The sequence below is a fragment of the Osmerus eperlanus genome, chromosome 6 (assembly GCF_963692335.1).
Source record: "Osmerus eperlanus chromosome 6, fOsmEpe2.1, whole genome shotgun sequence".
Classification (NCBI taxonomy): Eukaryota; Metazoa; Chordata; class Actinopteri; order Osmeriformes; family Osmeridae; genus Osmerus; species Osmerus eperlanus.
This window is the reverse complement of record NC_085023.1, coordinates 18,916,075-18,938,886: the sequence shown is the minus strand read 5'-3', so window position 1 is coordinate 18,938,886 and position 22,812 is coordinate 18,916,075. Positions and strand designations below refer to the sequence as shown.

Genomic DNA, 22,812 nt, shown 5'->3' with positions numbered 1-22,812 from the left:
AGATGCCAGTGTTTTGTATGCCTGACACATGCAGTGTAGAACTGATTTAGAGAAAAGAAAAGTGGTAAATGGAAATTGAATGGGAAGTCTTGGAAGAATGGAATTGAACTTTTCTTTTTCTGTTTACAAGTTAAATGGATGTGTGACATTTTGAGCTTGGCGTGATGAAATGCTGTTATTTGGCTCTAAAAAAGCAGCCTGAATTTTGATTTAAGTTTGTTGGGGTCACTTTGTTTAGGAAAGTGAAAAAGCATTCAAATCCACACCATCCATACTATCCGTTAAGAAAATACACAAATACATGAACTGTAATATACACAACATGCCTCTCCGTGTTCCACTTTGGATAACATATGAACGGAATTAGATGGAATCAAGAGGTAGTATGCTGGGGATGTTGTCCTTGGTGTGTTGTGCAGGCGGGTCCCACTGCTTCAAAAGATAAGAACGTCTTCAAAGCAGTAGGATGCAGAGAGATGAAAGCACCTGGTCAGTCAGTAGCCCAAACGTAAAGTTGAAGGAAAACATTTAATTCATTAAGATGTAAACATGCACGGCAAATGCACGTTGCTGTACATATGTGCAGCAACCCTGCGCACTGACGAACACTCCACCCCTCTCAATAAATAGGTCGAAAGGACTGAAGGGACGAAATCAAGGCCGGTCTTCCAAAGTTGTAGGTATCGATGTCACAGCAGGGACAAAACACTATTCAATAAAACATCACAATCAGGATGAGAAATCCATTTTGCTGGGGATACTCCAACCTTTAAAACCCTTTACCCGAGGTTAAAATCAGAGTCAGAGTCAGATGGTAAGAGAAAAAAAAAGCTTGTGTTTACCTAGAGAGATGGAATCAAGTCAAGGATTTGAATGAATGAATTTATTTATTTCCAGTTAAATTGCATGCATTCAGCCCTAAATGTGAGCTTCAATTAGATTACACCGATTAGACAGTGGATGTTATGAATCATGATTGATCTTGTGAAAACTTAAAGACCTTCTGAATACCATGTTTTGATGGCGGGTCATAACAGGTGTATATTATGCTTGTTTCACTCTTCCAAATCCCCCCCCCCCCCAAAAGAAAATGTATATGTTAATTTAATTTCAATCGAAAGAAGCATCAAACATACAGAGAAGAGAAAGTAAAAAAAATCTATTACGAAGTCAACGGGATTAAATGAATCTGATTTCATGGCCATACACTCATCTGTAAACATGGCTCTTCAGAATCACTTCCAAGAGCTCATGCTCTGATCTTTATGTAATCAGCAAGACGTTCAGCAGATGTACTGAGAGCCACAGGTCTTAGCAGCTCACATGAGCCCAGGTCTCCTCCATCTGCTCTGAGCTGAGCTCCCAAGAACAAACCCAACGTGTGTTGAGGAGATCTTTTATTCAAAGGCCTTCACCTCGCTCTCTCTTCTCCTCTCTCCCCACGGAAGAGACATTCAGGAACAGTACAAGCTCCCCTCCTGGCACAATGTGATTGGAACCGTCACCGAGGTGACGGGACAGTCGAAAACGCCATCCGCCAAACTTCGTCACCCTCAAACCCCTGTGGTGGAGCAGGTGGCAGGTTTGAGACATAGGTTGAAGGAGAGTCCTCAAAGGATTTGATGTGTGCGTGCATGCATGCATCAAGTGTGTGTGTGTGTGTGTCTGTGTGTGTGAATGTGGGTGTGAGCACAGTATGTGAGGGTAATGTGTGTCTGTATGTTAGAGGTTGTGTGTGTGTGCGTGTGTGTGTGTGTGAGCATGTGTGTGTGTATGTGAACATGCGTGTGAGTACAGTATGTGAGGGTATGTGTGTCTGTACGTTAGAGGTTGTGAGTGTACGTGTGCGTGTGTGTGTGTGTGACCATGTGTGTGTGTATGTGGGTGTGAGTACAGTATGTGAGGGTATGTGTGTCTGTACGTTAGAGGTTGTGTGCGCGTGTGCGTGCGTGTGTGTCACTGAGGGCTGTCTCAGCTTCTGTGTGAGCATGTCTATTAGCCGCTGTGACAGCCACCAGCTGACAATGTCACTCCTCATCCACAGCAGCCTGGCATGGTGTAACTGGAGACACATGCCCAAAGCTGACATTAAAGCTCACTGAGATCACTTGAAGCAGGAAGCCATAGCAGGGAGCGTCTGATCAGAACTGTTAAATTGTTGAGGGTGACTCGTGAGAGAGCTTTCCTTTTTCTCTTCTATTTTCAAACGTTTTTCAAAGATGAACCCAGCAGCCTAACTGCTGAGACTCTATCTCCCAGCCCACATCACAATCATTGGAGAGACACATTTCTTTAGGAACAAGGGAACAGAAAAGCAGAAAACAGAATGATACCGTGTGTTTTGTTGAGGTGAAAGCACAGTACAATCAAAAGTAAAAGTGAATGCTTTCACTGAAAAAAAAGACCTGAGTACTGCATAGGAAGTGAGTGTGCATAGGGTTGTATAGGGCTCATACACTACAACAGTTTGAGAATACATCAATACAGTCTCTGGGTCAGAGTGCTCTGTTGATAATGCTTGTATGTGTAAAACGAATGTATGTATTAAGAGTGGTTTTATTCTGATAGCATTGTGTTTGTTGTCTGTGAGAAATAATACCCATCACCTCAGGACATCCTGGTGCATCGCGGTGAGAGCAGGAAGCTGGCCTGCATGGAAGTACCTGTCAATATGCAAACAGAGATGCTGTAACGAGGCCTGTGGAAGTAAAAGGGGGAGATAGCACAAGATAGAGCTCCCTCACAGCCACAAGGGTGTCCTCTTGGAATGACGAAAGTCTTTTTTTTTAAGGCTTAGTGAATAGGGGTGTCTTGATTGGTTTGTTTTCCAGAGAGAACCCTGCAAGTTCACCCGAACCTCTAAAGAGTGGAGGCAACAATTCAATGCGGAATGATGCGACACAAATCAACACAGCACCACACAAAATGGTAAACAGTTTCAGGCCAGGTGAGCAACTCAGCCTTGAAATAGTCCCAGCATTCCCCTCGGAGAGGAAACAGACGGCATTATGTTGGCGTGAGCGTTGGTGGACAGTGAAAAAGGGAAGGCTTAGTGCCGGGTAATAGATTTTAGGAGGTAAGAAATCAAAAGGCATTTGTCAACATCAACAGCTGTGCCTGCAGTAAAAGCAAGGTACACAGTGACAAGCAGAGACTTATGCGATGTTGTTGTGACTCTGTGAAAACATGCCTCGTCCTCCGTCCAGACAGCCAGTCAGTCGGCTCTCCAATCATGTCTGCAATACCCGGCAAATTAAGTGAATATTTACGCCATAAGCAGTTTAAGGCTAAATCATGCCTTGTGGAATCAAAGTAGTTGAACTTGTGTTAGGCCATATCAAGGCTTGAGTGTGTTTGATTCACAGACTCCCTGGAGCTTCTACCTTACATTACAGAGCGTGTTCAAAAGTACTCAGACTGCTTAGGTCCTAATAAATAAGGCCAGTGCTTAAGAGTAGCACTTCACATAGCTTGGGGTATGAAAGATGAATGCTTCATAAATTCTGCTGTTTAAGCAGTTTCACCCAATGCTCAAACTCATATGCTTTTTCAAAAGAAATGTAACATGCACGCGCTTCTCTGTCTAATAAGAGAGTTAGACATAATCATGTCTAGACGTATTAGGCGTATTATGTTCCGCTTTGTGTAAAGAGTTGATTTCATTCACCTCATGAAAGATAGGCTACTTCTTGTTGCCCAGCACCAGATACTGAAGTTCATTAAGTTAGCCAGACGATCCAGAACCAGACCATTTTCCTCAGCTTTCCTTTGCTTCCGAATTACCACCTATCATGTCAGCGAGGGTTAGTCTAGCACTGAAAACAAGTAACCATTGTTCAAAATTAAAACAAGGCCTTTGCAAAAACAAGGTGTGTTCTAATAAGGCTGGTGTTCAACAAGGCAAATCTTGTGTGAAGCCTGAGATCAGTATTCATCAAAAGGCTGGGCTGCAAAGGCTGCCTTTTTTTATCCATTCTTAATCCTCGTTATTTTTAACTCACTCGAGCATGTGGAGGAGCTAATCTGCGTGCCGCTTGGGACGGCTTTTCTAATGTTCCGATGGTCCTGGAGAGTTTGCCCTCCAGTTTTTACTAACATTTCCTCTGAGAGGGACAGGTTTTGGGGTAGCTTTTGAATATTGTACAGTATGATGCATGGCTGCCAACACGTAGCTGTCCAACTATTTCACTCTCTCATTTCCTCTCTTCTCTCTCTTTCTCACTCTCTATCTTGGTTGCTCTCTCACTCACTAACACACACATACACACAATCTGGTACAAAACCAATAATTTTGAATGATTAATCTGCAATTTAGGCAATTGTCCTGGGTTCTGTACATTAAATAAAACCGTGAAATACTGTGAAAATAAACTAGGTATTATATTGACAAGTATGTCCAGTATGACTGCTTTTGCAGGTGAATCTCTGAGGAAACCCGGTCACGCAGGTCTGCGGGATCATCATTCTGCGTTTGTGCTCATAAGCCTCATAAGATCAATAAGTTTCGGAAAAGCACCGATCCACCTCAACTGAAGCCAGACACCCTGGACACTCTCCTTGTCTCTCATTGGCTGCCTGTAAGACTGAGAGGGTATGTATCTCAGGTCTTCACCATCAATGCATTGGAAGAAGACATATTGAAAGATAATTTACGGACCCAAAGTAATGTCCTTGGATGCTTATGTATGTATTTATAATGTCATGTATTTAGGTAACATCCAAAGCATGCTTCAGCGCACTCATATAACTGAACATAGAATGCATAGACCTTCTCGGATTTAAAGAGGGAACAAGATGCTACTTTGCACATGACAAGATCTAGATCTGCTTACATTTTAGCTATCAGTTTTAACTTTGAGCTTGTACTTAAGCTGCACACCACACAGTTCACTACACTGTTTGCTGGAAGCATCGACGTTCCAGTGGATTTATTGCCACTATGGTAGAGTGATATTTATTTACTGCATGCTAGAGTATGAGCATGCTGATTTGCATCACAGAGACCTCTGTGAACTGACGGTATTTTACATATGTGAAGGCGCACTTGATTTATCCACTTGTGACGCCCACAGACGTCAATTTTGAGTATGCAGTTTATTAACTACAAATCCCTGGAGGGATTTTCTTTTACTGATTACAAAGTGATTTTCCCAACCTCTTCCCCTGTGAGGTCAAATGGTTGGCTTAAATCATGAACCTTCCCCTCTTACCATATGTTTTTTTGCCTTTTCGATTCTGGGAAATGTAAAGGGAACTGTTCATAGTGCTAAAACAATTATACTTGGGACTTGAGAAGAACTGAATGAACCATTCAAAATCTATTTGACAAACAGATTTCTTAAATCCAACCTTGCTTGGGAGCTGTAACGTTGAAACTATAATGTTCCCTGAAGCTTTGAAGGGGATTGAGTCTAGGGACAGGAGGTAGGGATGTCCAAATAAGGATCATGGGGGTCACAAGAGTAGACTAATCCATGTGGTGGTGGTTGTGGGGGTGGTGGTGGGGGGGGGGGTTTAGTACATGATGTGATGTGTCATCCTGCACGTCTGAAAGAAGAATTTTTTTAACCTTTGTCTGGAAAATAGCTGGATTTTAAGCATTTACTTCTCCACATACAGCAGTGCATCGCCACCAGAGAACAAATGAAAAATCACTTTGTGATACTTTTGAAGCGACTTGACTGAAGTGCGGCAAATGTATTTAGATAGGCATTGATGAGTCGAATAGGTTATTTTCTTCATCTGTGTTTCCTGCATCTGTTTGTGTCATCTGAAGGATGCATCCATTTCCTCTGCTCCCTGGCGTCCTCTTTATTGACATATTTCACTGTTCCTCCCGCAACTTCACCAAGATGAGGACTGTCTGTTATTACTGTTGTGTCTGCCAAAACATCCCCTTGGAGCCCAAGCACACTTCCAAAGAAGGATGATTTTACTTTAGTAGTCAGTCAGACCCAACCACTGCTTTGAAATGTCAAAATGTCTAGTGAGACAAAGTTTGGCAAATGAGGTGAATTGCACAGAAGTGTCGTCTTGATGCCGTGCTGTTAAAGGAATCTCAAACATCTGCTCTTTCTTTATGAGGTACATTCCTCTTGGGCTCTAATTTCTCCAATAAATCCTTCAGCATTATTGGAGGTAAACAGATTTAAACAGACAGATAGTGCGCGCACACACACAGACCCACTGTCAAAATACATTGTTTTGTGACTGGAGATTCTGTTCACATCCATCAGTTACATTTAGTCATTTAGCAGACGCTCTTATCCAGAGCGACTTATAGTAAGTACAGGGACATTCTCCCAGAGGCAAGGAGGGTGAAGTGACACAACGTCATTGGGCACAGCCGGGAATCTAACCGGGAATCGAACCTTCAGATTACTAGCCCGACTCCTTAACCGCTCAGCCACCTGACTCCCAGTTGATCTAATGTCAACTGCTTTCATTTCCTCTCTCCCCCCTGTGATCAGTAATCAACACTCAGATCTGACCTGAGTGGATCACAGCCATCCAATCAGATGTCCCTCTGGCCGTCCTAAATCGAAGCAAACCCCAGTGTCTCACGCTGCATTGTTCTGTTAGTCCCAAACCGTTCAGTTTTTCATAACTGGGCTGATTAGAATATTGACAAATGGGAAAATTGTAATATCTAAATATGTATAATTTTGTAGCAAAGACATGACTGAACAATACTGAATCAATTTAAGTACACATCACTAGTGGCCTTTGGGGAGATCCACCTATGTATAGCTATGCTAGCACAACCCTAAACCTAACTCTTTCCACAAAACAAACTCACAACACATAGGTGGATAGATCAAATGGGAAAAAATGAAAAACATAACCTGACTCTTTCTGTAGGAATATTAAATGTATCATTCATCTTGCCCTTTCCCTTCAGGAGCAACCTCTCATTGTCTGGCCCAGGGATGAATCAATAACAAGAACATTTTAATAATGACCACCCCCTGGTCTAATCTAGATTTCCCCTTAAATAACCTCCTTTCAACACACACTCACACACTCGGGAAATGGTGGTAATTGAGTCTCAGCTGGAGCTTGTTGCCGGTCCTCATTGTTGAAACTTAAAGGTACAAACTTCCATTGAGGACAGCTCCTTCGTCAGAAAACAAACCCTCCTGCTTGATTGAGCTCTGCTGCTCTCAGTGTGCAGGGCCTGTGAATGGCTGCTATCAGCAGATTTAATTGAAGAATGATTTCGCCTCAAGGGGCTGCATGTGGAGAGATTACTTCCTGAAATACCTCTATTCAAAACGATAAGGCAAACCAGCATGCATCAACGGTCCTGAAGTCTTCTTAAGACAACTGCAGTCATCTGCTTTTGAACGGGTCTTCTTTTTTACCCTTCCGATGTCTGACGTGGCTTTGAAGGCTAATCTGAATAGTTTAAAGAGTAATCAGTGTGTCTGAACAACTTCGGGATGTGGTCACTGTCACATTTCCAACCTGTTTCAGTTCACAGTGTGACACCAGGTCATGTTCATGCCAGATGACAGGTTCGCTTTGTTGCTCTGTCAAAATCGTTTTGAGCACTTCAAATTCCAGTGTGTTGTTGCACACACACACATTTAGTCATTTAGCAGACGCTCTTATCCAGAGCGACTTACAGTAAGTACAGGGACATTCCCCCGAGGCAAGTAGGGTGAAGTGCCTTGCCCAAGGACACAACATCATTTGACACGGCCGAGAATCAAACCAGCGACCTTCTGATTACTAGCCCGATTCTCTAACCGCTCAGCCATCTGACCCCCTGTTAATGGACATAATTCACCACAAGGACTGTCATTGTATATATGTTTTATATTTAAAACTCTAACGTTTTACCCTAGGCACCTTCCTGCCATAGTAAATTCCTTGTTTGTGTAAACGTATTTGTTGACTAAAGCTGATTCTGATTCTGATTGACGTCCCTTTCAAAATACTCTGTTCGTTACAAGGGTTGGACGGAAGTACTGTTGCAGTATTGGTCTGTTGCCCTCCTCTAGTGCATACACAGAGACTCATTGACAACTATTGACAGTGAGGCCGATGCAGGGCTTTGGGTTTAGCGTGGCTGGATGAGACAGAGACTAAGTGGCCTGGAGCACCAGTAGCCAAGTCTCCGCGGCCACCTGTATGGATCAACCTCAGCAGGAGAGACATGACCTTAACCAGGCACAGCAAACACTACCACACTGACTAAAGTCTTGAAAGAAAGTGGTATTGATTCAGATGAGAGAGGTTATCATTGTTTAAAGAACTATGCTTCTTGCTTTAAGTGTTTTAGTGCTTACTCCGTACAGGTGACCCACCATGACCCCGCCAAGTGTTTCTTACTCACGCTAGTTCTGTGCAACTTTCTCATTCTACTTCTCACAACAGCTCTTCTTCGGCCTCCGGAGCCATGTTGTTCCCAACAACAAAAGGACGTGGGTCTGTTTCACTTTATTCTCTGAACGTTTTTTTTACAGTTCATGATAACATGGCTGTTTTCTTGTAATGTTGCTGTTGCTGCTGTTTGCTTGAGAACCTCTTCCCAGAGTGTAGAATATGAGTCTCCTGCCTCTCTTTCATAACATGCTGTTTAACATGACTTAATAATCTAGCGTGCCATTTCCCTGTTCCCCAGAGGGGGGAGGGGAGAGGGGGAGGAGGTTGAGATGAATGCTGGGGAGGGGAAAGGAGGGGAGCTGGGGAAAGGGGGGTGAGGAGGGAAGGGGGGTGAGCAGAGAGGGGGATGAGGAGAGAAAGGGTAAGGAAATAATGACAGTGAGGAGGCCCCTGTGTCATTAATCTGACCCTCCCTCAGGAAAGTGTGTCAAACCTAGAAGAAAAAGAAGAAGGAGAAGGAGGAATAAGAGGATAGAAGGGAAGGTTGGATGAAATAATGCAGTTTGATGAAGGGATTATCCCAGAAAGAGGGATGGAGAAAGAGAGGGAGGTATCGGGGGGAAAGACAGGGCAGACAGTTGAAGAGAGCATGTTGGTAATCTGCTGGCCCCCAAAGGAGGGGGGGCAATGTGACTGTCAAGCATCTGACGAGCGATGAAACAGCGAGGGGACGGAAGGGGTGGGCATGACGGCAATGAAGGGATGATGCTAATGTAGGAGAGAAGAATAGCTGCATAAAAAGAAAGGCAGCATTAATGAAGAGATAATTGGGAAGGAGGAGAGCAGTTGGCAGGACTGGGATAGAGATAGAAGGAAATGGATGTTATGGCGACAGGGACTGGTGAAAGAGGGAGAACAGTTTGGTGCAGATGAACCATGGGTCTGTCGACACTCTATCATCATTGTCGTCATGCTGCGATTAACACTTCACTGAGTCCCCCAGAGACAGTTTACCACTGGGGACGCCCTAAATGCTGATTGGCTGCGCTTCAGCATCACTGTCAACACACATCTCGTTCTCCGATTTCAGGGCCCTGAATTACTGGCAACGGGAGGAGGAGTGTAAGGATGAAGGAACGGGGTTGGAAATGATCCAAACCTACTTCCTGACTGTCACTAGGTGTTTAGCACCAATCATAGTCCTCTACCCTCTGCTGGTTAATGTATCCCTTAGACACACTAAACACAAAGACACACCAATCCAGCTGGTCATATGGCAAGCTGGGCGGAGCTTCACAGCTGCAGAGGGCACGAGAGCAGCTTTGATGGGAAGTCTATCTCTGCTTTCCATCTCTCTCCCCCTCCCTTTTTCCTCTGTCTCTCCTTTCTTCGTATTTGTATTCTCTCTCTCTCCCTCTCTCTCTCTCTCTCTCTCATATCCCTGAGGAGGTTGACCTCATTACTCTGGTGCAGTGAGCACTGAAAGTGGAAGTTGAGTGGAGGTAGAACGGATGGGAGGATGGATGCAGCGAGAGAAGGATGACGGGAGAGGAGGGAGGGAGCGAGGTGGGGGGGGGGGAGGGGCTCGGCTCCAAACTTGAAGTGCTCGCTTCCCACCCTGCTCCGCCCATCAGAACTGAGCATATCACAGGCTTATGTCAGGAGGGAGGCCCAGGCGTCTGGCTCCACAGCCTCTGCCGCATCCTGGCTTCCCCAGAGAGAGGAGACAGGCCTGGGGTGGGAGGAGCAGGAAAGGCAGGGGTGTCTGTGGGGGCCAGGGACATCACTGGGCCTCGGAATGGTGCTGGAATGCCATGCAGAGAGGGTGGAGGAGAATGAGAGAGGACGTTACGTGGTGATTGTGGGTGTCACTCGATCCTCAGCAGAACATGCGGGTGTTACATGCAGAGGCAGATGCATGTTGAAACAGAATGGGTAAGTACATGAATGCACAGAAGGGAACCAGGGAGAGAGAGAGAGAGAGAGAGAGAGAGAGAGAGAGAGAGAGAGAGAGAGAGAGAGAGAGAGAGAGAGAGAGAGAGAGAGAGAGAGAGAGAGAGAGAGAGAGAGGGAGGGAGGGAGGGAGGGATGATGCACCTGCAAGCAGCCTTGCTACACTGGTGACTGTCTCAGCATGGTCTTCCATTAGGAGAAGAAGGAAGGAAGGAAGGAAGGAAGGAAGGAAGAAGGAAGATCACAGAGCTGGATTCAAGGTGCTCGCTGAGTGTGCGTGGGTATACACAATCATCTAGGTGTTTGGAAGAGGTAGACTCGACTGAAACCAGATGGTTTGGGGAGGGTGGTTTAGCGAGGCCATGTCAACATCAGCAGCTTCCGCCCAGACCAGACTCATCCTGTAGACACAACAGCAACAGGCCAGATCCCTTACCTGTAAACTGCTCCGCTGCTGGGCTGCAGGAAGACCAGAAGCCCTCAGGAGCGTTGATGAAGTGATGCTCTTAACTGCAGAAAACAAACCAGCTCAAAGGGGCCTTCGTAGCAGCTGATGGGCTTCTCCAGCCATTAGAAGCACTGGTGCAAGAATATTATTATTGATTTTGATCTGGAGTTACGCACTATTGAACGCGCTGACTTGTTTTTCTACGGCTAACAACAGTTGTGGGAGCTATTGCTCAGGAGTAATGACATCATTTGCAAGGATGCCTCCTTTCTGAGGCTTTGGTCGTAAATATATTTATTCTTCATGTGAGAGTGGGAGATTGCCTATTGCGATTATTTGGAATGATTAATGTTTGTTTGGGTAGCACACGGTAATGCATATTAGATTTTAGGAGATAAATGTATCACTTCTAAGTTTCAATTTGCAAATAGCTTTGGCTTCTTTTGGAGACAAAAACTTAAACTTAAACCAAAAACTTACTATTATTAAACACAGGGTGATTATAAGGTAGAAAAGAACTACTTGTGGTGTTTCGATTTCAGTTTCTGCTAATCCATGTCTGCCCTTCTTGTCTTACATTTACATTTAGTCATTTAGCAGACGTTCTTATCCAGAGCGACTTACAGTGAGTACAGGGACATTCTCCCCAAGGAAAGTAGGGTGAAGTGCCTTTCCCAAGGACACAACGTCATTTTGCACGGCAGGGAATCAAACCAACAACCTTTTGATTAATAGCCCGACTCCCTAACCGCTCAGCCATCTGACCCCCATGTCTTCATTTTCAGTTAACAGGTGTTGTTCAGCTTTCAATGGCATGTACCGAGAGAAGGTTGGATAAAAACGACATTATGATCTACATGTCTTCCAAAACAATTATAGTCAAACAACTTTCACGAAAAGTGAGTTTGCTGTAAGTTCCATGTAAAACAAAATGAATGGCATGAATGTTGGTCTTTCATAACAGCCAGACTATTAGTACACTTGATAACATTACACAATTGAGACAACAATAACAATAGCTTTCATTCTCTGGTAACTCTGCTGTAGGCTTCGCCAGAATGCTCTCTCTACGATCCATTTGAACAGGAGGGATTAGTTTACCACTGTCTACAGAGAGCAGGCCAGCCAGCCAGTCTCGTTATTCTAACCTTAAGGGTCAGTAGGAGATTAGGAAGAGGTCTTATATGGTGCAATTTCTTATCCTTTGTTTAAATATTTTGCAAACCAGCATTTTATCGATGGTTACTATCAAAACTGCCTACTTGATTTAGTCAATTCGTCTCTGTGGATTGTGCCATCTGCCGTTCTTAATCAACTTAATCGATTGGCAACACTTCTGTAATGAGACCGTGAGAAGGCAGCATGAACTCCAGAGATCTGTACCTGCTCTCAAGTATTTATACAGCACATGCTTTGTTCTTGCAAACCTTATTTTCTGCCATGCCATTATAAAAACCTACAGAATTTAAAATGTATCGAGATCAATGTGTGTTACACCTGTGGATAATCACAAGTTTCGGCTACTGGACAAATTCCTAATATTGCTTTGGAGTACAATATGGTCGTCATGGCTACGGTGTATTGATTTATGCACATGCACAAAGAGAAAGGAAACACTGGCAACACTGAAGACTCATCTTTATTGAAAAAAGAAAAGATTAAAAAAATAAAATGAACTGAAAAAATCCACTATATCATTTTTTTTAGGGGTACCACCGAAATAAGGTTCTTCACTGCCATGGATAGAAATGATATGAAAAACAATGTTTTTCATATCACAACTGGACTATTTTTTTTACATTACCAGGAACAGTGTGTGAGTAAAGGCCAGAACACACACACACACACACACATACACACACACACACACACACACACACACACACACACACTGAACCGCTCCTGTGTAGAGCTCGAGGCTAGGATATCTAGACTCCTCTCCCATCTCATATTTCACCATTTGTAGTGACAAGATCCAAAGCTGAGAGGGAATCCTGTTGAGTTGATGTCTATAACCATCAGGTATTGAAAACCGGTTTATTATGGAAATACTGTAGCCTACTGTCTGTCTGTGTACAGTAGCTTCAACCAGTGCCGGGATACAGAAACTCAAACAAACACACACAGTATCTGCAAGTGCTAAACCTGCATGCGCACACAGGTAAACAAACTCACAGTGGGCGAGCCAAAGTCGGTAGATTCTTTCCATTTCACCATCCCTCTGTTTTAAATCCCATCATCCTTCCAGTGATGTGTCCTCATTCACAGGCTCACAATCTCCACCATGGATTAACTCTTCTCTCTGCCTCACTGCGCTTTATCAAATAAACTTTGGAGAGTGCAACGCCGGGCCTTTTCAAATGGAAATTAGCATGCTGTAGTATTAACCTCCCCTGCTGCGCGTTTCTCACCTTTCCTGCCAACCGTCATCATCATCTTGTCTGAAACTACAAACCTTGAAATACCACCATTTCCCACCTCAAAAAGACACATTTCACCCCTTGGTTTCTCGAGGACAGGGATTTAAAAGACAAGCTTTACGCTCTACACTTCAGGACACTCTCATTGTAAACTGTTCCACTGTATTAGGGCAGGGGCGGGATTGTCTTCTGTCTAGCGGCGTGGCACGTGGTTGATCCGGCACGCGCTCTGATCGGGCTAGGCTGCCTGGCAGCGAGGGTTCCATGAGGATCAGACTGGGTTCTTATCAGTGTGGACCTGATGGTATGACCCTGCAGACTGCCATCAGCCAGCCTGAAGCTTTCTAACGCTGACCAGGCCTGGGCTACAAGGGAAACCTCCTCTGCCAAGCCGCCTGGTAATGCAGTCCAGTCCGGCTAGCGCGAAAAACACATGCATCATGTCATCGTTTGCATTGGGCCAATGTTATGGCAACACGCATGGATATTCGTGTAAATATGCACGATCGTTCACACACTGTCACCTACTGTCTGTCACACACAAGCAAGCACACACCAAAATCAAGCCCACACTGTGCATTCACTGCACTACCTGTACAAATGTGTCGAGTCTGACAAGAGGTTTGAGTACAAATAAATGTAAAAAAATTATTTCTTTTCGCTTTTCTTTTCTTTTTTATGTGGACAGCGTAATCTCCGACTAATTTACAGGAAAGGCAATGAGTTCTTTAATCCAGACTGACATTCTGACTAGAGTCTTTTTTCTCCGCTGCCTTATTCCCTGATAAAGTCGGGGAAACGGAAAATGTAGCGGACAATGTTCAATTACTAGGCACATGTAATGTCATTTTCAGATGTTCAGGGTGGAAACGAAGATGCCTGGCTTTAAATGAGTTTTTCATAATTGCTGAAAGCCAATCGGCTGCAAAAATGTAGAGAGTGCGTTTCGAGGAGCCAAACCCCACCAGTCAAAATGGATTTACTAAGTGGTTGCAGGAGATTTAAAAAATCCTTGAGGTTTAGTGATAAAGAAAAAGCCTCCAAGTTTCTTTGTCTACAACCAAATACAACCAAATACCTTGGTTGTAGACTTGCAACCTTCTATAATACTATTGTGCTTGCAAGACACAAATCATCAGTTTATCAGGGCTAAAAAGGTTTTCATTTGAGATGCACCAACCTATGAGTGGTTAAACACAGAATCATCTTTACGATCAACCTCTACCCCTCCAGATGTCATCACCACAAATGGATTTGATATACAGTACTGTAGCCCTACTTGGCTGGTATTACATCTACAGTGCTGTGATGACAGTGAGTATTTGTGGTGTGGAACCCTATACATTGTACCCTCTCAATTACTGGGCAATGCTAGTACAGAAAGGGGTTGTTTGATACAGAGAGAAAAAAAAACAGTTTAGATCGAATAACATTCGAGTTATTAAGTGAACTAGTAGTGTTGCTTAATAGTAATGTGGGTCTAAAAAAGATGATCTTTGCATGCACAATCTGATAGACTGTTGTGGTGGTGGTGGTGGTGGGGGGGGGGGCAGAATTTTGAACCTTATAAAAAAATAAAAACAGATACACCAGAATCTCCACCGTCATTGTAATTTTTTTTTTAAACAGTTGGTTGTAAATTCAAACAGAAATAAGTAATTGTCTCAATTCCATAGGATACCACAGACATTTTCAATTCGATTCCTCTCCACAGGTCCAAGAAAGCAGCCGATTGTTTATCACAAACCAAATTGAAAAAAGAAAACTCGCCAAAATCTGTTTTTACGATCCATTCTGCATGAGATGTGTGTGTGTGTACATTTGGGGAAGGGGGGTGGAGGACACCCATGCTAAATACAGCTCGGTCAACAGAAGAGGAATCTCACGTACAAAAAACATCAGTTACACACCGAGCTAGCAGACTGTGTTAGCTTCGAAACACACCGAGCTAGCAGACTGTGTTAGCTTCGAACCAGGGCTGCCTAGTCAACAGAAGTCTCTGAAAACAGGCTCTGAAGAGGGTCTCTGAAGACACCATTGTTTTCCACGCCAAGTTTCTCAGGGAAAGTCAAACTAATTGTATCCCTCTGCAATTGTTTATTCCGTCACATTTTCTGCGGAGTAAACTGTACATCCAAGGTAAAGATAGGAGGGTGTCTGTGCTCCATAACACTCACAGATTCTGGTTTGTGGTGGTAGGGTCTTTGTAGTGTGGCAGCCAGTGAGAGGTTAGAACACTAAGCAAACATACAGAGCTTGGAGGGTGCACTGGGTCCCAAAATGGTGCTCCAAAACCAGAGGAGTTGTTGTAAAAAAAGAAAAAGAAAAAAAGTACATCATTCCCATATCCCTCCACTGTACTTGGTCACCATTTGAATTCCATATATTTATATCCATATATATTTATATATATATATATTCTTTATACAATTAAAAACACCATGAAGATGACAGACTATTTGGTTTCTTTTTGTCTAAGTAGAAGTTTCTCATTTAAATAAATGCATATAAATATTTTTCTCTTCTCCTTCAGATCCTTCATCTGTTCCCTTTCCACAGTTCATTCTTTTTAGTTTTAGGTGTTTGTATTTTTTTTTTTACAAATTGTATCGTATCCCTAACGCGCACAACTCTGCAGTCTTGACCCCAATACCCCAGGGTTGGTTCACTGCAAAACAAGAAGGGAGAAGCCCAAAACTGTCTTCTCATTGGCCACTCTGGGCTGTGTCTCTGTGGGGTTTTTCAGGGCTTAGCAACTGGGTCTCCATGGGTCCATTAGAGCTAAACCCCCCAGCTCCTCCATTGGGCATCAAGAAGCAAACAATCTCTCTGGCCTCAAGGGCGGAGCCACAGTCCTCCTTCCTGTCACCGTGCTTCCTGTTCGCGTGGGCCAACGCCCTGAGCTGCTCCTGGGCCTCCTCCAATAGCAGCGCCACCTCGTCCCTCTGGCCAACGGCATACGAGCAGGAAGTGGTGTTGGAGATGTCGTGTGATATCAAGGCGAAGCCCTCTCCTCCGTCGGTTCTGGGCCCGGGCTCGCAGGTGGTAGAGGAGGAAGGGCCGCCGCTGGCTGTCTGCATGCAGGAAACCTCGTCCTGCTGGGCCTGGACCGAGGGGATGATGGGGATGGAGCAGGAGCGGAAGGGAGGCGGGGAGGAGGGACTGGTGCGCCGGGGCCCCTTCAGGCTCCTGGTGGAGCTGGAGGTCACCTCCTGGATGTCACAGTGCACCTCCACCCTGCTGCCCCACCCCGCCGAGCGCTCCACCAACCCGGGGGGCTGCATGCGGAGGAAGGCGTCGTGTCGGGGGTCAGAGGCGGCTCGCGCTCCCTGGCACCTGTTGGGAGACGGAACACACAGAAGGAGAAAATAAACGAGCGGCGTGGAAACTCCCTGATGTTTACCTAACCCCCATCTTGATCGTTTCAACTGTAGCCTTTCAAGCTTTCAGGCAAAGAGCACAGAAGTTACGCGTAGGCCCACATCCAGTCCTCTGTCTCACAGGCATGCCAAGCTTACTGATGAGGCCCGACGTCTTCCTTTTATGTCTTCATCTAGCCACACACTCACAAGTAAAAACTGCAGAGGAATATGAACAAGGAGAGGTAAGAGGGAGTTCACCTGCTGCATTATTGATCCGACGACCCACCCAACTGGGGATACTGTCTAAGATGGAGCACGTTGTGTGAAAGTTTAGTGCATTAAGTGTTTTGGGGAGCCGTGCAGGTAAAAAAGAACAATGCCTCCAAAATGCCGATCATGTTAGCTAAATGCTCACCAAATTTCTTTGATTTCTGCATTCCGCTCAAAGGGCGCTTTGGTACAGAACAGTCCTTTTTAAAAGTCAATGTGTTGGTTGAGGGATATCTGTTATTGATTTTCTTTTTCACGCTCTGTCTGTCTTGCCTCTTTTCTCAAAGTGATACGGCAACAGCCACCTCGCATTAGAACAACAATCACACCCTTCCTCGGAGATATCCATGTCTCAATCGAGCTGCAATCTGGCGGAGGACCCCCAAGCTCATTATCTTTGTGTAATAATTCATAATCCTCGACACAGGCTAGCTGCTCGTGTCGCATCAATATTTAACTTGAGTCACTTTCTCTTGTAATAGCCTAATCAGATGGTTAAGCCCACATCAAGGGGGGACTGTTTCTCTCTTTTTGGTTTCGGAAAGCCGAAACACATTGATGAAAAAGTGGTGCTGGTTTGCATAACACCAGAGTAGAGAATGCTTTGTGATAAGAAGGGATGTCAGCTGGCTAATAGCTGAGATAACTTTCAGAGACAAAATCTGCTTTGATATTAGAAATCAAAGTTTTTTATATCCAGACAAATAAGGTTTGGCCCTGGTCACTATACTGTATGACCAACTTGTCTTTGCCCAACACATTAGGTGGGTAAAAGCAAAACAAAGCTTAATTTTCATCCTTAGGTTCAAGACAGTACAAGACAGAATATATTCAAATCTAGATCAGCTACCAAAAAACTAAATTGCATCAATATATTATCAGAATACATGAACATGACCATAGGATCACAATGTAAAATGAGAAAGAGTCAAAGTAAAGAGAGTCAAAGTAAGACCTAGGCTAACAAAAATAATTCACAATCACTGTAGAACTCCTGTTCTGGACAGCAGAGTTGAATTAATACTTACAGTGACATGAGTTTTGGAGAAGGCCTGATGTGAGACATCAGTCACCAGTGTTTGTGTGTCATGTTACGAGGTGTCAGCATGTCGACATCCTGCCACTGCAGCAAGCCTGCTGAAGCTCTGCTTCCTGATTGGGTGTCTCTGACTGAACCAGAGTGGCATGCTACGTGCCAAGACTGATGCGCTGCAGGCGGACTCATGATGCTCCAAATTGAACTGATTAATGGAGAAAGCACCCACTGCAGAGAGACACTGTGACAGCTGAAATGTGTCCGACAGGCAGACAGACAGACCTGCCAGAGAGGAGCAGTCCAACCGCTAGTTTGGAGAACGGTCATTCCTGGAACCCCCCGAATAAATGAGTGCCTGGACTCATTAAGTGCTCATTTACAGTAAAGCCACAATCAGTAAGTCTCTGCTGTTCGTGGGCAGGAAATCCAGGAGCTAAGAGATGGTTGGTGTACAACTGTAGTTACAACAAGTTGAAGTTAGATCAAGCATGAGGTGAGAAGCATAGAGTTGTGCGGCATATGGAATTTGTAGTATTTTCTGAACAGGATGGCTAAGGTCAAATGCATCTATCTTCCCTTCAGAGAACTGACCATGAAAAATGAAAAATCTATCAGAGGGAGGGGGGGGGGGGGGGGGACACCTTGTAGAAAGGAGCCAAGTCACCATGGCAAAATACACTGCTCTATCTGATTGAAATCCTTCAATACTGCTCTCCTGCACTCTGAGGCAGGCTGATTATGACTGTGTTCCTTTTACTCAGGAGGATGTGGAGACGGACAGTTGGAATCTGACAGGTTTATCAAAAAATACTGGTAACAAAACGGAACACAGCGACATTCTGTCTGCGTGCCATTTTCCGGAGATAACGGCTGGTTTCCTGACAGACATGGCACACGAAGAACGGGATTTTTCTACCAGTTCTGTTGTCCCTGACAAATGCAAATAAGGTCGCTTTCACCATTCCCCCACTGTTTTCCTCTTCTCTCTCTCTTCCTTCCTGGCCATCTTTCCCTCACTCACTCCCTCCCTCCCCTCCCTGCACCCTTGTATTGTGGCCAAGTCTCAACTTTACTGCACGCGTGTCTCCATGGCAACTCCGGTTAGGTGTTGGGGATGGGGGGGTATTCTGTTGTCGATGTGAATGTTGGCCAATCAGTAGCCACGCAGGGGCCCCTAAGACCAATGAACCAGTTCTAAAAGAACTTGAAAAGCAGTACAGTTCCATTTGACTAACAATTCACACTGTTTCCAACGTCAACTGCCATTCTGTTCCTATCGACCGCCTTAGCTGCTATTGTGTCCCTGTGTGACAATGTCCTGCTAAACCCTGATGAACATGTACCCCAATTTGGGCCTGGAAGCTGGTAGCCCATTCATTTGGGCTACCAGAGTCACGCTTCCCTTCGTACTGCCCTTTGATTCCTTCAAAGAAGTTTAATGAACTACACAGAGAAGGTCAGAGACGGAGAGGAAAGAGAGAAAACAATAAGAGAGAATGAGACAGCATGAGTAGAAAGAGAGAGGGAGGGAGGGAGAAGGAGAGAGAAGGCACTGATGGAGAGAGGGCATGAAGAGAGAGGCCAGTATGGGACTGTCATTAGCGCAAAAACTCCCAGTATAGCCAGCTAGACGCAGCACTCCCTTTGAAATGGTGCCATGTTTCTGCAGATCACAACATTGCGTGACCTCATTTTTATCTTTGCTCAGCACATTGAAAAACAAAGACGGAATGAGGGAGAAAGAAGGACTGCAAGTGAGTCCCTTTTTCAGTTCTTCTTCTTCAAAAAATGGCTGGCTCTGAAATTTGTACTCTTGAAATGAAACTCTGAGCTTTGTCAGCGGCAAGGATGCCTGCCACATGACAGGGCTTAATTTAGAAGACTCTATATGAAGTGTGAGAGGAAAAGAGGAGGCCAGAGAGAGCGAGGTAGAAAGAGACACTGAACAAGAGTCAAAGGAAAATATAAAAAGAGAGAGGGAAAAATGAGACAGCCAAAAAGAGAGGGAAAAAGAGAGAGGGAAAAAGAGAGAGAGGGAAAAAGAGAGAGAGGGAAAAAGAGAGGGAGAAAAAGAGAGAGGGAAAAAGAGAGAGAGGGAAAAAGAGAGAGAGGGAAAAAGAGAGGGAGAAAAAGAGAGAGGGAAAAAGAGAGAGAGGGAAAAAGAGAGAGAGGGAAAAAGAGAGAGAGGGAAAAAGAGAGGGAGAAAAAGAGAGAGAGGGAAAAAGAGAGGGAGAAAAAGAGAGAGAGGGAAAAAGAGAGGGAGAAAAAGAGAGAGGGAAAAAGAGAGAGAGGGAAAAAGAGAAATAGGGAAAAAGAGAGGGAGAAAAAGAGAGAGGGAAAAAGAGAGAGAGGGAAAAAGAGAGAGAGGGAAAAAGAGAGAGAGGGAAAAAGAGAGAGGGAAAAAGAGAGAGAGGGAAAAAGAGAGAGAGAGGGTGGCTTAAGCATGACGAGAGAGAGAGGGAGATTACTTTGTGGAAGTTAAAGACGTTTTGTTTAAAGATGACATACGGATCAAGAAGTGTTATGAAGTACTGTAGGGGAGCTGGAGACACAACACAAACTCTCTGACCACGGCATGCACAGATCCATGATGATGTCTCCACTCCCCTCCTGTGTTCCACCGAGTATGGGAGCTAGCCAGGGCGATGGAACCCTGGGAGAGCTGGCAAAACTGAACTGTTTTGACCGGAAGAATTGCGGTCCCAAATCGTAATCACTTAAGTGGTGGATGACATCAAACTGACCCAAGTGAGGTATCCAGGAGTGTGACTCACCCTGTCTGTGGCCCCACCTCCCTTTCACTGGACTCCATCTCCTGTAGGTGTTGGTAGGCGGGGCCTGAATGCTTGGATACTCCAATGGGATTGAGTCTGCTTCTGGGTATGGGCGGAGTTCTGCGAGGCACTGTCCAATGGGTGGCTCGACACCTCTGGTCTGGGCTGTGAGACAGCGATACACTTCTGCGAAAAGAGAAAACCGCAGCATCTAGGATGGCAATGCAGTGGCTCTGTAGAATACACGCAGTCAAGTTCAAAAATCGTTTTTTTTCTTTCTATAAACTAACAATGTTCGTTATTGTTGACATTTCAGTTGGTGACCTATTTTCGTCTAAGATTTATGAGAATCTGCAGCACTCTCAGTTCCTGCCCTAACGGGTTTGCTGTCGGCGTGTTGTCTGTGGGCTTACTGCTGCTACGAAATATTTGAGGACAGAGAAAAGCATGATTGACAAATCACAGGCCTTCTCTCACGCGAGATGTCATAAATCGCATCTATAAAGGTTAACCCATCAAATTATTATAATATAAGACTTGCAATCTATAAATCGGCCTGTCACTGTAACGACAGAACGAACCGACGAGTTTTTCTTGCTATTTTGAATTCATATTCCTTTTTATTGTCTCACAAAAGCGTCCCCCCCCCTCCTAAATTGACATAAGTGCAATCAAACAAAGCATGAGAATCTTTTGAAAATGTAATTCATTACAATTCTTCAATCCAGACAACAAACAACAACAGAGGGGGGATTTCAATCTGCTGCTGAAGCTCAACAGTTAGCGTAGGAAAGAGCGTGGATTAATTTTTTAACATTTTAGTCATTTAGCAGACACTCTTAGTCATTTAGCAGACACTCTTATCCCGAGCGACTTACAGTAAGTAGGGTGAAGTGCCTTGCCCAAGGACACAACGTCATTTGGCACGGCCGGAAATTGAACGGGCAACCTTCAGATTACAAGCCCGATTTGCTAACCGCTCAGCCACCTGACTCCCTTCAAGCAGGCATGTAGCTAGGCATGTAATTCCAACGCACTCCCACCATGCATAGTTGCACACGTGCATGTTTAAAAGCATCTTATACAGGCCTTATTACCTATTAACTAACACTTATTACAAACACCTGGATCTAGTGTTACAGATTTATTTTAATACGCTTTGACTAAGTTGCATTTAGGGTGAGGCATATGAGCCATATAATTACATTTACATTTAGTCATTTAGCAGACGCTCTTATCCAGAGCGACTTACAGTAAATACAGGGACATTCCCCCGAGGCAAGCAGGGTGAAGTGCCTTGCCCAAGGACACAACGTCAGTTGGCACGACCGGGAATCGAACTGGCAACCTTCGGATTACTAGCCCGATTCCCTCACCGCTCAGCCACCTGACTCCCTGATAATCATGTAATCATATAATATTGGTGGTGCACACCGTATGTGTTGCCCTGGAAACATAGCATGGAGTTAGTGATACTTCCTGGCTTGTTGATGGCCTGATGAATAAAGAAATGATTGCTATAGAGCTCTGGGCTCATAAATGTGTGTGTGGTAGCAGACATGGCCCTGGATCCTCTCTGTTATGTCCCTTCAGAGCATATGCACATCAGGATATTTATCACCGATTATAATTACCTTCATTCTTCAGAGCATTCAATAAATCTACAATTATCTTTGACTGCACTATAATGTGGATAATTTAATTTCTCCCCCACAATGCATCTCACAGGATTATTCTCGGGGACATTGAACTTCCATTGATCACCTTTGTGATCATTTCTCTGGGAAGAGGGTGCATCACAGAGAACAGATCATTTCACAGCTTGCTGGGTTTGCGTGCTAATCTCAGGACCCAGATTTCAGCGTTGAGTTAGTGGAGAGAATATATATTGAACACCTCAGTTGGATTAAGCCCCAATCGTTGTCCTGTGTGTGTGTGGTTGTGTGTTTGGCATCAAACCTGTGGTGTTTTCCAGCGCTGGGGCATTTAGAGTTGTTGGGTGGAGTAGTGGAGTTGAACTGGGCGAAGTTGGACTGAGAGACAGCATGTTCCGGAGTCTGAGGACCTCTCTTGCAATACTGCGAAACAAACAGGAAAAAAACATGCTCACCTGTTACAAGTCTCGACTCATTTCCGCCCATCAACGCAGCAGACTCGACAAAGCTAATCCCGTCATTTGCAGAACAGACTCCATAACCGTTCGCTGAGGGATACAGGT

The 22,812-nt window shown here is 44.6% G+C and overlaps 1 protein-coding gene across 2 annotated transcripts in view; it reads right to left on the bottom strand.

Moving 5' to 3' along the window:
• Positions 1–12,353: 12,353 nt before the first annotated feature.
• LOC134022578 (pro-neuregulin-3, membrane-bound isoform) overlaps positions 12,354–22,812 on the bottom strand; it is a 165,079-nt gene continuing 154,620 nt past the window's right edge. For both annotated transcript variants that reach the window (XM_062464210.1, XM_062464211.1), the window contains exons 7-9: positions 22,554–22,672; positions 20,595–20,780; positions 12,354–16,488 (exon numbers count right to left, since the gene is read on the bottom strand). In XM_062464210.1, the coding sequence (XP_062320194.1) occupies positions 15,858–16,488; positions 20,595–20,780; positions 22,554–22,672 (936 nt within the window). In that variant the 3' untranslated portion in view covers positions 12,354–15,857. The remainder of the gene's footprint in view (positions 16,489–20,594; positions 20,781–22,553; positions 22,673–22,812) is intronic.